We start from the raw sequence: 15,812 nt of genomic DNA on the forward strand, positions 1-15,812 counted from the left end.
ATGAAATAAGTTTAAGTGTGTCCATTCAAGCAATTCTCCCCGTGAATGTACTTTACATTTAGCACGGATAGTAAATTTAAGATTTCGATTCGCTAATTTCGTCGATATTCGCTATGTCTACATTGGTGGATACTGATACACTTCGATCAGCAATTGTTGATCGAAGCTGATACAGATGTATTTCTCAGTCTACGGGGATCACAGTATCCAAAACTGGTGGCGCTTTCGTACTGTTTTAAGCTCTTTACAGCAATACAGAGCTCGCAAAGTACATACTTACTACTTGCAATTGATTGATAGTGCGTTTCCGCTGAAATTTGAAGTTAACTCATCGGTGCTACATGTGCTTCTTCAACTGAGTTTTTAAAATAGTCCTGAGCGGCACCACCCACCGTCAGATGGACCCCATCTGACGAGGAAGACTCGACAACGAATTCTCACAACACATAGCACATAGCCGGTAATGTTAGGCGTATAATTTATTTGACTGGTGATATCATCTATCGGACTGGAAAGTGGATCGGCTTAGATACCTAATCATAACTAATTTATTTTGAAAAATAGTATCAATTCTATAATAAAGACGACATAATTTTGTGGTATTTGATATATTCGTAGATAGGTAGTTATTTCATACACCCTAATGACGACGATAATAAAGTCCTGTCATTTATTTATTTTTTCAAATTAAATACTGACCAAAATTATGAAAAATCTTAGGTATACGCTCGTAGACAATTCACACAAACTAGACTATTTTAAAAAAAACATTCCGAATAACAAAAAATATACCAATCACTATCAAAACTAAACGAAACTTATTATTTTATCATCGTAACCGACGTTATCATATTTTTATTTTTAATATATAGCCCTCAATATAAAAGCAATAAGGAAATATTCGAATCTTGCAGAGACAGAATTACCATTGATTACAGATCATAAATTATCCTAATTCGAATCTATAGTATTTGTAATCCGCAATGTTCCTTGTTAGTTTTGAAATTGATAATATTTTATTATATAAACTGTGCTATTAGATCGAAAACCATAATTCCTGCAAAACAGTCGAACAGTAAGTAAGTACCATTTTATGATGGGCTCGATAGGGAAATCCCTAGAATTTACCTAAGTGTTTTTCTTTTAAAATATTGACTTTATAGATGCGTCAAAATTATTTTGAAGCATGGCAATAGGTATACCTAAGATTTTGCCATAGATCATCACGAAATTAATATTAGTTTTAAAAAAAACGTTTCTAAAATTAATATAGTTGTGTGATTGAGAAGGTTGACAGGCGCTGTCCCTTTTCTAACACAAATCAATCTGTTTGAAGAGTAACTTTACTTTAACTTACTGTAGACTGTGAGCTCGTCACTTGCACCTGTAATTGCGCACTAATAAGACTGAAACATTTCAGGAATTAAAGATGAAATACCTCGTTGTCCTCGCCCTGATCGCCGTATCCTCGGCCGCCTACATCAAGCCTGCTCCCGTCAGCGCAGAGCATGCAGAGCTCCAGGCTATCATCGACGCCATCAATAGTCCCAGCACCGACCCCGCTACCGCTGCCGCCCTCACTGAAATGCTCTACAGCTATCTCGGAGTCAGTCCCCAGCCCATCCACATTGGACCGGAAATCATCGACTTCCCTCTCCCAGACGGTGGTGCTGTGAGCGCACCCGTGAAGCCCACTCCCTCTCCTGCCGTTGTCGGACCGGCCGCTCCCAGCCAGAGCTCTCCTCTTGTGCAGCTCGTTGTGAACATCAACCAAGCCGCCGTCGGACCTGCTCCCGGACCAGTTGTTGAGCCCGTTGAGATCATCCCAGAGCCCGTCATTATCGTCGAAGAAGCTGAGGTTCCCGAAATCAAACCCGACCCCGTGATCATTGTTGAACCCACACCCGTGGTCCCCGAGCCCGTCATCGTTGCACCCATCAACCCCGTCCCCGTCGCGCCCGTTGTCATTGGCACACCCATCATTCCCGCCCCTGCTGTCACCCTCCCCGAGGAACTCAACTGAATGCTTCGATAAGCTGCTGATTTCGTTATAATAAATATTAAGGAATAAAAAATTACATCATATTTAGCCATTTTTCATTAAACCTAAACTACTGAATGTTTATAACAGGTATTTTAGTGTGACAAACATGTACAGAGACAATGCCACGAAAAGTCTTCTCACTCTTTAGAATATTTTAAACCTTACATACATACATACTTGTTACATACATGTCTACGTAATACAGACCCACATACATACGAGTATTTCCGATTTATATACACGATAATGTCAAACTGTAATTAGAGGTGTATTGGAACCGTTCCCTAACTTGAAGAACGCAAGTACAAAACGTAATATTGTTTTGATAAACTTCGTTGCCTCAGAGATAAGGCTTACACCGGAATGCCACCACTGCAATGGCTGCGACGAGGACAAACTGTAGCACATGCTCGCGTGCTGACCTGCATTCGCGGAGGAGTCCTCGTCACGAAGACAGGACCGGATATTTCGCTGCCAAGGATCGTGGCTACGATACTTGGCGGCGACGAGTCTGGCAGGTCGACTTCTACGAGTCCATTATCTCGGAGAAGAAGGCGGCGCAACGGGAGAGGGATAGCTCTTCTCCCCTCTTGGCGCTGTGGCGTCGCCACAGGCCCTGGTGTCAGAGGAGGGCTTTGTCTAACTCCGGCCCCTGTGATTAGGCAGTCTCCTCCCGATCATGACTACGGGGTGACCTAAGGGAGTTGAGGCACAATGCCGTCATTCTAGCGCGCTGGCACCAGGAGGATGGGACCACGAGAAGAATTTCAAATTCGACAAGCTTTTATGAAAGTGTCAAGAAAAAAAAAATATTTAAAAATTGAACTCATCTTTAAATTTGCGTAGTCTAACCATTATTTGTTTTGTATTCAAATTATCGCTTAATTCAGATCCTATCGAAATAAATAAATAATTTCACAGTCTCCATTGATGCATATTTGGCCTTAAATATATTTAAATTGTAGCTTACAAAAATCCCTCTCCATCTGCAGCTATAAATGGTAGAGTAAGACTAGTATATTATTATGTAATTAGAAAACTTTAATAGTATATGAAATTTAAAAACCAACAGCACATACCTAAATAGCGAACCGAATTGTTAATTAATTTCACGTCTCTTCTTATCATGTTGATACTGGTTCAATTATTAGAACCAAGTTATAAAATCATTGTATCGCCATTGGACCTTGATGTGTATTAAAATTTTTAAGTTCGGACGACTTGAAGTCGGTGTAAATGACGTTCGAAGATCCCGCTACATACAAACAAAGATTTAAGTTAATTAGAGGGTAGTAAAAAGTGTTGAACTCGTTTCTGTGTGGAGTTGATGAATGAATGTTTCGACCAGTGTGCTTCGTGCGAGTTTTTTAACTTTCTTGATAGCATAAAAATTAACTAAAATGTGTATGCAATTGGAAAAACGCCTCTAGCGGTAAACGTATGCAAACGTTCTAACTCCATACACAGTTTCGTTGGCCATACCCGACCCTATGGATCGAATGGTAAACAATCGACGTCCCCCTAAACACGTCATTACAGGTTCCCCCAATCCATTAACGATGCTTTTAGGTAGCTTACGGTAGGCAGCGGCTTAGCTCTGCCCCTGGCATTGCTGAAGTCCATGGGCGACGGTAACCACTCACCACCAGGTGGGCCGTATGCCCGTCTGCGTACAAAGGCAATAAAAAAAAAAAAAAAAAAAAAAAAAAAAAAAAAAAAAAAAAAAAAAAAAAAAAAAAAAAAAAAAAAAAAAAAGGTAGCTCAAGCACCGATCACCGTCCTCGCCGAACCCGTCGCTTACGACAAAGGGCTCCACGAGTAAATTAATGCATAGACACAGCCCACTAAATTTCTCGCCGGATCTTCTCAGTGGGTCGCGTTTCCGATCCGGTGGTAGATTTTGTGAAGCACTGCTCTTGCTAGGGCCAGTGTTAGCAACACTCCGGTTTGCGCCACGTGAGCTCACCTACACGTTAAGGAAAAGCTGAAATAGCCTCTCAATAGCATAATAGGTAGGTTTAAAGAAAAAGAGATCAAGAAAATACGATTTATGTACGACGACATATTATATCGATGTAGGTTTGCTTACAAAACGCAGCTGAATGCGACTTTCTATTACATTATGTGACTCGGAACTAAAGCAAGCGACTAGCTAATATATACTAGCTAGTACATAATAATCATATGGCGATCTCCTGCTAATAAAAGACTACGCATAATATATCTCGCTTTAGGCCGTAGACAACACACTAAAACATATCAACTAGCAACATACCTTTATAATAATAATAATAATAATATGCCATTCTGCATTGTAATTGATGTTAAAAAAAGTCTTAGAACTACATATTAGGTTCACCTAAAGCTACTGAATTACCGGAAGTTGTTCTAACCAGCAACATAAATGTGACCACCTAGCTTGAGAGTAACTTAACTAAGTCATAACTTCAAATAGATTTTAGAAAAGTAATTTCACTTATTATACCCTTAAAATCTCAAATGAGTAATTGTTTACGGATGAAATATGCATTAATCCTTGCGCTATGAACACACCAAAATCAAATTAAGGGTTTCCTTAAATTTTGCGTCGCCAATGGACTTTCGTAGTTAGTCACTAAAAATGATACAGAAAGCTTACAGTGAATCAACTTTATCAAAGACATGTGCATATAAGTAAGTGGCACAAAGTGTTTAGACGCGCTCGAGATGTGTTGGGAGGATTTGTCTCGCTCTGGTAGGCCATCAACGTCTGCAATTGAAGTTAGCATCGCAATAGTAAAGGAAATAGTCACTGATAATCCTCATTCCATGGACTGCCTTTCGCACTAAACTGTCAATACCAGAAAAGCTTGATGTTAAAACTAGACTCTCCACAATATGCATTCTTAGCAGTCCTTTGGACACATTGCTCGAAAGAATGGTCACAATCTTGAGCAGCTGATGGTGACGGGCAGGATGGGGGAAAACGTTCCAGAGGACGCGGTCCCACGAGATGGTCGGACCAAATTCAGTCTTGTCTGGACACCAAGATCCACGACACCCACCACGAGGCCAAGGATCACAGCAGATGGAGAACAATCGTGCAAGAGAGATTGATGCAGGAGGGAGTCACGATCCTCAGTAATGAGGAGAACGATGCAAGGAGGCATTCTCATTCAAGTTTCAGAGCTACGGCCGTTGAACTTTCTATCTCTCGAGTCGATCCATGCCATTTTAAATATTCAATTGAGTATGAAACATGTTCCTGCATAATATGTATTACTAAGTTTCCATTTTGGGCTGTTCAATTGTGCAGTATTTAATTGTTCCGCGTGTTATCATCATCATCAGGCCACAGTCGTCAACTGCTGAACCTCTGCCTCTGCCTCTTCCAATCCACACCACAGAGACCGGTATTTAGCTTTCCTCATTCACCTTATCGTGTTATCATTTGTAAGTTATAAAGTCAGACAGATTTTATAGACATTATGAGGAACGCAGGCAGCGCGAAATATGATAAGAGACTATATTGACGGTATAAATCAATAAAATAATCTTTATCCTATATATTACCTTTATTCCATAATCAAACCATTAACTGAATAAGATAAGTGAACAGGTTTTAGTATAAAATCTATCTCACCTTTCTACCAGACATTATTTGAATCTACACAATTAAAAACGTAAGTAGTTACTTTTAAAGAATATTAAAAAATTAATCTCTAGTATTTGGTTATAATTCACCGACCTCGTTATGGAAATTTCTGTTTTCAGTCAAAATGAAATTCCTCGTTGCCTTCGCCCTGATCGCCGTGGCTTCGGCCCGTGTCTTTGAACCAATTTCCGTTGGACCGGCACTCGTCGACACCTACGAACCCATCGACACCGAACCCGCCTACGTGGACATCCCTATCCCTGACGGTGGTGTAGTGACTGCTCCCGTGAAGCCCACTCCTGTTGTCGTTGGACCTGCTGTTCCCTCCGGTGCCTCTCCTCTTGTGCAGCTCATCGTGAACGTCAACGTCCCCACTGGTGTTTCTGTTGGACCCGCTGAAATCAAGCCCGAGCCCGTTATTGTCGTCGAAGAGGCTGAAGAGGGCCCCATTGTCCCTGAGCCCGTCATCGTTGCTCCCATCAACCCCACCCCTGTTGTCCCTGAGCCCGTCATCGTTGCTCCCATCAGCCCCGTCCCCGTCTCCCCCGTCATCATTGGCACTCCCATCATTCCCACTCCCGCCGTCACCCTCCCCGAGGAGCTTAACTAAACGAATGTACAAAACGTATTCTGGTTTCGATGAAAATAAAATAAAGTAACAATTTTATAATTACATGTATATTATCATTTAAAATCCTACCAGATATCATCACCTGCCACAGTTTCAAGCAATCATCCGTCGGATTTAGTGCGCTGCAAATAAACCTAGAGCTACTGAACCTTGTTCCAAATTTTATGTACTACATTACCTTCATGAATGAAGATTATTAATTCGCAAGCATAGAAAATGACAGTAATTAGCATATTTACAATAACTAGTGGTCGCCTGGTAGTCGAAATTAGACTATAATTGAGAGGCCATCAGCGTAAAAGCGGCCTAACCCACAATGTTTGAAAATTTGTGCTTCAAAATTACAATTTATTTGAAACAAAATAAATTTTGACGCAAAACCGGCCTATCCCTAGTTTGAGCGATAGATAACAGATGGCTTTGTATGGACATTATTTTCGCGCGTATTGTTTTTGCCTACGAAGCAATGTGAAAATAAATTCAAACCTCGATATCTCCATACTAACTATGATAGGCTTAAACCACTTTTGCGCTGACGGCCTCAAATATATAATTGAAATTAAAAGTTTTAACATTATTATGATTCTATTGTCAAAGACTATACTTGTATGATCACAGATTTCGCCAAGGCTACACTACAGACGAATAATATTAATCTATTCTCAGTTTGATCACAGACTTTAACAAGTAACAAAAGAGTATATATGCTTGTGTGTCAAGTACATGGTAGAGTGTATAATGTTTTTTATTTTTTAAAAGTGTATATTTAGTTAATGCACATCATATAGCAAACACATCGCAACCGCATCAAACATAGTCAACTTTATCGCCTAAAGTATCGATTTCAATGATCCGCAACTAACTACTAAATTACTACTAGATTGTACTAGAGTGTACATTGCTACTACTAGATTATATTAAGTTCAGACCTAAATTTCCCGATGTAGAACTGTGTTTATAGTACCATTGCATGGGACCTCATCTTCTACCCATAATATTGCCGAGTATTAACATTTTTGATATTTTTTTAATATTATTGACTCTGCTATGTTTTAATATGTCTTGAATGTTGCCATTTAACTAGTTTGGAATTTGATTGAATTCAAGATTTATATTAGAAGAACGCATTTATAGCTGCTTCTCGATTAAAATAAGCCACTTTATGATATCGCCCCCGAAGGCTTACGATTTTGAAGCCTTTTATTTTAATGGCTCGATTTTACTCTTTCGTACATAAACTTGATAAAATATTCGACATACGACCTCATTGGGGATCTTTGACCACCCCGACTCAAGACCAGACAAATGTAGTTCTTTATTTATTTGTCTTTATTTATATTAATCATTATTTATTATTTATTAATCTTATTTATTTATTTATTCAGCTTTATACACAAAAGTACAGTGGCGGACTTAATGGCTAAGGCATTCTTTACCAGTCAACCAAGGGTGGTCGGTCCTGCGTTAGGTGCATTGCTTTTTGAGAACTAAGAAAAATAATAAAAATATTATATACTTATACAAAAACACACACACACACACACACACACACACACACACAAACACACACACACATATCACAACTTACAATTATCTGTAAATAAACAAATTATCTAAATTATATTGGATAAATATTAATGACGGGAATTTAAAAATACAATTAATTGACCTTTGGATTCACTCTCTATCACTCTTAGTTCCGTTACAATTAATTTCAAAGACAGATTACAAGTTTTACTTAAAAATAATTTAAATTCCACACACCGGAACCTCTTGATACTGTTATTAATAAGGAGCTTACTTATCTAAACGTTGTTGATGAATGAATTTCGCACGACAATTTGTAGATTAAATTGTTATGCTTAAAGTAAAAAAAAGGCTGAAATTAAAATATAAATGTTAAAAAAGTTAATGGTTCTACTGGGAAAACAATTTTTTTTTATTGCTTATATGGATGGACGAACTCACAGCCCACCTGGTATTAAGTGGTTACTGGAGCCCATAGGAGCGCAAGGAAAGACAGTGACAACTTAGAGAAATTGGTGGTCACTGGAAAGGTCGAGGGCAAGCGACCAAGAGGCAGGAACCCGACCCGTTGGACGGACCAGATTCGTGCAGCCCTGGATACCACAGTGCACGATGCTCTGCACTCAGCTGCAGATAGGAACAGATGGCGGTGCACTATAAAAAACAAACTGTTTCAAGGCCATGACCACGACCCTCAGTAATGAGGAAACCGACGCAAGGAGGAGGAGCCCATAGACATCTACAATGTAAATGCGCCACGCAACTTGAGATATAAGTTCTAAATTAATTCTGTCATTCACTTATTTATCCATGACGGCTAAAGCCCTTTGTGAATTTTAATCTCCTCCAGAAGTGTTTTCCATTTCGCTCTATTACTTGCGTCTCTCTCCCAGAATTATAATAATATTTTTTTTTTTTTAGGTATAGCTAGAAATCTATTTTTTTTACTGAATGAAATGAATCCCGCAAAATAATAGCGTGTCTTATTTTATTACTCCTTATCGCTAAATGCTTATTGTATCGGATTATGATATACAAGCGGCCCGCTCCGGCTCCGCTCGGGTCTTTAAAAAAAAATTCAACGATATTTGACGTTGTTTTATTTTTTTAAATAACACTTATTGCAGCATAACTATAATAATTAAGAAATATGCTGTCGCGATACTTTTTACAAATAATAATGTGTTCTACAAAGTCGTAGTACATTATTTTATTCTATCATCAATAGTTTTCGCAGGGCACGCGATGTAAATAATATTTTAGGTAATTTTTTACACCGTGGGTTGCATTATTGGAATTTTATTAAGGATCTCAAATAAATAAAAAAATTATAGCCTATGTCACTCGGGAATAGTGTAGCTTCCAAACAGTGAAAGAATTTTTCAAATTGGTTCAGTAGTTTCGGAGCCTATTCAATACAAACAAACAAACAAATCTTTCCTCTTTATAATATTAGTATAGATAAAATTTACAATTGAACACTATTTTTGTAAACAATGTGTGTAATATTAAGAATGTATTACTTTGTGTATGTAGGTGAATTTTAATTCGCGTCTGTATGAATGTCATTGGAAATGTAATTAATCAGTACATTCATTGAACAAATAAAAAGAAGTGATAAGACTCGATTTTAATTAATCTTTCTTTTCGTGCCTTAGAACACAGAGAGACAAGCATACATACGGCCAACATTATTATCCTGAGTAGTAATTGGTGCTCGTGGAAATGAGCAAGAAAAAATTTAAAAAAAGCTTTAAAAACTGTCTTGGCTTTTACGTAATGTTAATTCGAAACACCGAAAAGCTGCCAAGGGCGGTTTATCCCTGTTATTAAAAAGCGGTTTTTAATTTATTTTTAAAACACCTAATAATAATAATAATAAATTTTTATTTCAGAATTAAATTCCATATGAAGTGTTAGTAATACAAAATCTTGAAGTGTTAGTAATACAAAATCTTTCTTAAAGTTCATTTTATTTATTTTACATTGATCATGGCTGGTCTTGAGCCAACATGGACTTCATTCCAATGCCTCAGTATAGGGCAGCAATAGCGACTCCCTATCGCAGCCAGGATGCTGTTCGGGCTGTCCCGGAGCCGGCACCACGCGGAGGCCACGCGCTTACGAATGATCGCGTAAAAGCCATCTATGTGAGCCTCCGCGAACATCGTCGACGCGCTACAGTGCCGAGACAGCCCCATCAGTGCCCTGAAGCCGTTGTTATATTGGACGCGCAAGGCTCCAAACGCCTTTTGAGTGTACTCAGTCCACAGATATATGTTCTGGTATCATAATTTTTATTATTTTATTAAGTGAGTCAGGGGCGATAGCAATCAAATTTAACAAAATGTTTACTAAATGAATAAATGGATCAACCATACGTTCACACACCATAGTTCACAACCATAGTTTCACACAATCATACCCGTTCAATAAGGATGTTCAACCGACTTAATAATTACCAGAAAGTTATGTGGGATTAAACAATTATTAAAAGTAAATTGGCTTTCTAAAATATATCCTATTATTCATTTAAGTTTCTTATTATTACTTAAAATTTTACAGGTGGCAAACGATTCGCAAATGTAAATCTATATATTAATACGTGAAGCAAAAACTTTGTATCCCTTTTTACGAAATTTGCGCGGACGGAGGAGTATGAAATTTTCCACACTTATAGAGAATATAGAGAAGAAATGCACAATGCTAATATCTTTTTAAAATAATGCGTAAAAGATACATTAAATCAATAAAAAAAACATTACGCTCACTACATACCATGTATTTGACGCACACACGCATGCCTACTATTTATTGTCAAACTTTTCTTATTGACGTCTGTTGTCAAATTGAGATTAAATATTGTTTGTCTTTGATAATATTTTTTATAGTGTAGTCTTGGCGAAATTTGTGATTATGGAAGTATAAAATACAATCATAATAGTGTACAAACTTACAATTCCAATTAATTTAAGTATAGTTGAATTTCGACTACTGCGGGACCTCTAGTTAATATTATGATGCTAATGTTAGTCTCAATTAATTATATCGAACAATCCAGAAAACTTAAAACTGTAATATTTAATATAGAAGTGATTCACAAAATCAAGATTTGCACCAAGATTAATAACAAAAGAGGCGTGATGAATTGTATTATAATAAAACAAAAAACGATTGTTTCTTTGTTTTCGACTCGCGAAAGGCGAAAACACACACTATCATTATAAAAATACTATCGTTTCCCTTTTCCCAGCGCGGTTGTGAACGTCTGTACACAGTCTAAGAAGGACTTACTAAAGGCAGACCAAAGTCCCTATGCAATTCTGATACACGAAATCGGCAATACGTCACAAGTACTACACCTTGTAAAATTGCTGTTAAAACGTTGAACGCCATATGTAAAATCGAGTATTTTCATTCAGACCACAGTGCTTACGGGTGAGCCTTATCTTACTGAACCGTTCGGATCATGAAGATTACCCGTGAGCCGCGTGAGAGTTCCAAAGTAAACGCTTCCTACAAGCCACAGATTGCAGCTATGCGTCACCTGCACATGTAATTGCGCACCAATAAGACTGAAAACATTTCAGGATGAAATACAAATATAAATAATAAACAGGATGAAATATAAATAATAAATCAAGATGAAATACTTCGTTGTCCTCGCCCTGATCGCCGTATCCTCGACCGCCTACATCAAGCCTGCTTCCGTCAGCGCAGAGCATGCAGAGCTCCAGGCTATCATCGACGCCATCAATAGTCCCAGCACCGACCCCGCTACCGCTACTACCCTTGCTGAAATATTCTACAGCTTTCTCAGAATCAGTCCGCAGCCCGTCCACATCGAGCCGGAAATCATCGACTTCCCTCTCCCAGACGGTGGTGCTGTGAGCGAACCCGTGAAGCCCACTCCTTCTCCTGCCGTTGTCGGACCCGCCGCTCTCAACCAGAGCTCTCCTCTTGTGCAGCTCATCGTGATATGCTCCCGCCGCAGCCCAACAGCCGCCGGCGGATATGCTCCCGGACCAGTTGTTGAGTCCGTTGAGATCGTCCCTGAGCCCGTCATTATCGTTGAGGAAACCGAGGTTCCCGAAATACCCGACCCCGTGATTGTTGACCCCACGCCCGTGGTCCCCGAGCCTGTCAACCAACTCGTCGTAATCGTCGAAATCCGTCATAATCAACTTAAGCTTTTAAAAATCTTTCTCCATCTGCAGCTTCGCCTTCGAATGCGAAAGAAACTAATCAAAACATCGTTGGACGACCCTCGTCCACCTAATACAACACCCAATACAAAAACACTGGCTATTATACAAACTGACTCGGTTATGCACATCAGACAAACATTCGTGTGATGAACAGGTTTGTTTGGTCTTTGCCTGGCTATCTATTATCTATAATTAAATGTTTAAAAGAATGTTTATCAATCTCTGGGATCCATAAACAGCGAATCCTAATTTGGAGCCGAATAACCGTGCGTGTTTTCTTTCCAGTTACAATTTATTTATTTAAACAAACGATCTGTACTTATTTGACTATAACAACGTAAGGTACAAGGTCCCACAACTTATATTGCTGAGATAGGTTGACGAGTTCACAGTCACGGCCCAACTGGTGTCAAATAAATAGCTACCAAAACCCACACCAATCAACAATGTTAATACTGCCACCTACCTCGAGACATGAGTTCAAAGCCCAACTTTTACAGTACAACGGCAGGCCCCCCTGCCCAAATCGAAACGCATTAATGTTTCACGGCAGAAATAAGCAGGTTGGTGGTACCTACCCGTGCGGACTCACAAGAGGTCCTACCACCAGTAATTACGCAAATTATATAATAATTTTGCGAATTTGATTTTTACTACAATATATTATTCCTTCGCCGTGGAAGTGAAGTGAGATTTGTTAAGAACGGATTTCATTAGAAAAATTGGTTCTTGCCAGCTGGATTCGAACACCGGTGCATTGCTAGATACGAATGCACCGGACGTCTTATTCTTCAGACCACGACAACGACTGTTTTATCTGTGATTGTTTGATGGGCTATCGAGGCAACAGGATCGAATTCATTATTGATTTAGACTTTTTGAAAGAGTTAAAATATTACAACTCAATATTATACCCTACCATTGTTTTACGATACTAGATAAAACCAGGTATGTCTGTGGCGCAGTCACAAATGTCTGAAAATAATATATTTCAAAGTCGAGTTCCTTTAGGTAAAAAAAAATAATGTCGTGGTATGACGAGGTAACTTATTTTATAGAAGAATTAATGTGGATTAATTAAAATAAAGATAATGTTATTTTATTGATAGAATACGTCATATCTGGTGATTACAAAATGTTGTATAAACATTTATTATTCTGTATTTAATAAAATATTATAGTAAACGTAATTCAAAAACTAAAAAAAAATACGTAAATAGCGAACCGAGTTAATTAATTGTTTTCATATATATTTGAATATAATAAATATTATTTGAGGGTTTCCCATCATTGAAGAGGGAAAAATCAACAAAAAGGTCATATTTAAGAAATAAAAACCTTAGATTTTGCATCAGGATAATGTGCCTTCGTACAAGGCTATTATTATGAACGTATTTTTGACCAAAGTTTAACAAATATGATCGAGCAACCACGTTATTCCACAGATATCGCTCTAGCCGACTTCATTCTTTTTACCTTTTTTTTTTCTTACCTAAGCTGATGGTCTAGAGACCATGTCAGCGTCGCCGGGCTAGTAGGTGAGTGAGCTCACGGGGCTCAAACCTGACGATGTTGCTAACACGAACCCTTTCAATTTAATATATATATTTTTTTCTACCTAAGTTGATGACCTTTAGAGGCTATGTCAGCGTAACCGGGCGAGTAGGTCAGCTCACGGGGTTCAAATCGGGAGTGTTGCTAACACTAGCCCTAGCAAGAGCCGTGCTTCGCAGAATCTACTACCGAATCGGAAACGCAAGCCACTGAGAAGATCCGGCGAGAAACAGGGGGCTGTGTCTGTGGGTTAATTTACTCGCCGAGCCCTTCGTCGCAAGCGACGGGTTCGACGAAACAATTACCAGTGCTTGGGGTACCTAAAAGCACCGTTAGTGGATCAGGAGCATCCGAGATGACGTATTTTGGGCGACGTCAACTGTTTACCATTTAGTCCGCAGGATCGGCTATGTAGTTACCGGCGGTATTCATGCCGCTTTATCGTAATGGCGCATTGATGCCGACTGTAGATACTTAGTATATTTCTGCATTGCACCGAAATTGCAAAATCATTTTTCTTTTATTAAATTCGGTCTTCACATGTCGGTTTTAAATCGACATGTTTTTACAAGGAACATTTCGTTAATTTCACAAGCAAACTCAGGGTTTCTACATTTTAAATAATTATGATAAGTACTGGTAGGAGCTGGGGCTCAGGGTAAATACAACTATTCACTGAAATACTAATTAAAACTCAATTAAATTATTACAACAGTTAAGGTACACTTCACTGTCACAATTCACTTCTTCACCTTCTTGATGAGGTGATTATTTTAACAGGTAATTTTTAGATCATTTTTAGGCTCAACACATCTCACATTTGAAGAAATGTCGACTTTATTAACTCAAATTGAAGCCTCTGAATTCAAGGCCCCTCATTCCTCTGTCATATGATCCTTCGGACTATTATCTAATCTAATAGGACGATCTTTACTTTTTGTATCTCAGCCTAATTTAGCAAACCATTCAGCTTTAACTCTCTTAAGCGATTCTAGCGTATCGAGTACCATAAGCAGCATTTTTGGGAGCGATTCTCCAATGGATACGTCGTGTGGCTACAACAAAAAATGAAATGGCTCAAAAGGGAGACTTCAAAAAGGACATGATGGTTGATATCGAGGAAAAAGTAATACCACCTGATATGTGGCTGCTAGGACGCATTGTTCGTCTTTGTCCTAGGTACCTAAGATAGGTCTTATACGACGCGCTTATAACAACATATGTCCGCTACCAGACAAAATTTGAAGTTCTTCAGCCTGCGGAGCATGTTCGAAACCCTATTTCCCTCACTGCCGCGGAAGCGGAGGAAAGGCATGGAGTGGAGACTTTCGAGATAAAACTATGTGCAGCAACGAAAAAACGCATGTCCGTTCCATAAAACTGTACAAAAATTTAATCCGATTAATAAACCAGTTGTAAATACATTCCTACATACAGTCCACTTTAATCTGATAAGCCTTGCACCAACATCTCACCGCAACCGCGCCAACAGGTGTTTCGCTTCAAATGGAATTGTCTTCAAGTCGTCTACGCTACGCTTTTAAATTCGTTTCGATTATGTCCAAAATGTTCGAGAACATTCAAGGGATGGTCCAGTTTAAATATCTGTTTTGGCTGTTTAACGACCGATGGCTTTACAAGTACCGACTTAACATTATAAATGTCCATCGTAGTGCGTACAACGAGTTTTCTCTTTTCTATTCACTCAGACAAACTGATACTCCACAGTGCTGAAAGGTTATCATTGATATAACAACTTTTATGTCAACGTATTCAGATCACCAACTGGAATTTATTGTGATAGAGCTTATTGTATGTCCACAGGTAGTCAGTACCACCTTCCTGTCTATCTCGGCCACGAAGTAGTAATAATTAATTATTATTTTTTTTTTAATTGTCCTTGTATGCTGACGAGCGTATGGCCCACCTGATGGCGAGTGGTTACCTTCGCCCATGGAATTCAGCAATGCCAGGGGCAGAGCCAAGCCGCTGCCTACCGCGTTAAGTACTCTCCACTAATCTGTAGATTTGGATAGCCGTTAAATAATTAAATTTAATGTTTCACATCAAGTTCCGAGATGGTGTGCGCCAGTTACGTCCTGGTCTATGGGCTATCTCCTCTTGTAACCCCGAGTAGTGAGCGTTAAAGTTAAGTTTTTGGGTGGTTAAATTGTACAAGATGCAATTATTGCGCGTGTTATTACTCATACGTAT

At 38.8% G+C, this 15,812-nt stretch overlaps 2 protein-coding genes across 2 annotated transcripts; both read left to right on the forward strand.

Annotated features, from left to right (window-relative positions):
* The first annotated feature begins 1,055 nt into the window (after positions 1 to 1,055).
* LOC101739570 (calphotin) lies at positions 1,056 to 6,288 on the forward strand. Its single transcript, XM_004922373.5, has 4 exons — positions 1,056 to 1,079; positions 1,421 to 2,021; positions 4,982 to 5,164; positions 5,798 to 6,288. The coding sequence occupies exons 2-4, from the start codon at positions 1,430 to 1,432 to the stop codon at positions 6,286 to 6,288; spliced, it is 1,266 nt and encodes a 421-aa protein (XP_004922430.2). The 5' UTR covers positions 1,056 to 1,079; positions 1,421 to 1,429.
* A 3,405-nt stretch (positions 6,289 to 9,693) lies between these two features.
* LOC105842234 (uncharacterized) lies at positions 9,694 to 12,214 on the forward strand. The gene has a single exon (XM_012694052.3). It carries the CDS (start codon positions 11,481 to 11,483, stop codon positions 12,189 to 12,191), a length of 711 nt encoding a protein of 236 aa, XP_012549506.1. The 5' UTR covers positions 9,694 to 11,480; the 3' UTR covers positions 12,192 to 12,214.
* Positions 12,215 to 15,812: the final 3,598 nt, after the last annotated feature.

This window comes from Bombyx mori, chromosome 19, assembly GCF_030269925.1.
Source record: "Bombyx mori chromosome 19, ASM3026992v2".
Lineage (NCBI taxonomy): Eukaryota > Metazoa > Arthropoda > Insecta > Lepidoptera > Bombycidae > Bombyx > Bombyx mori.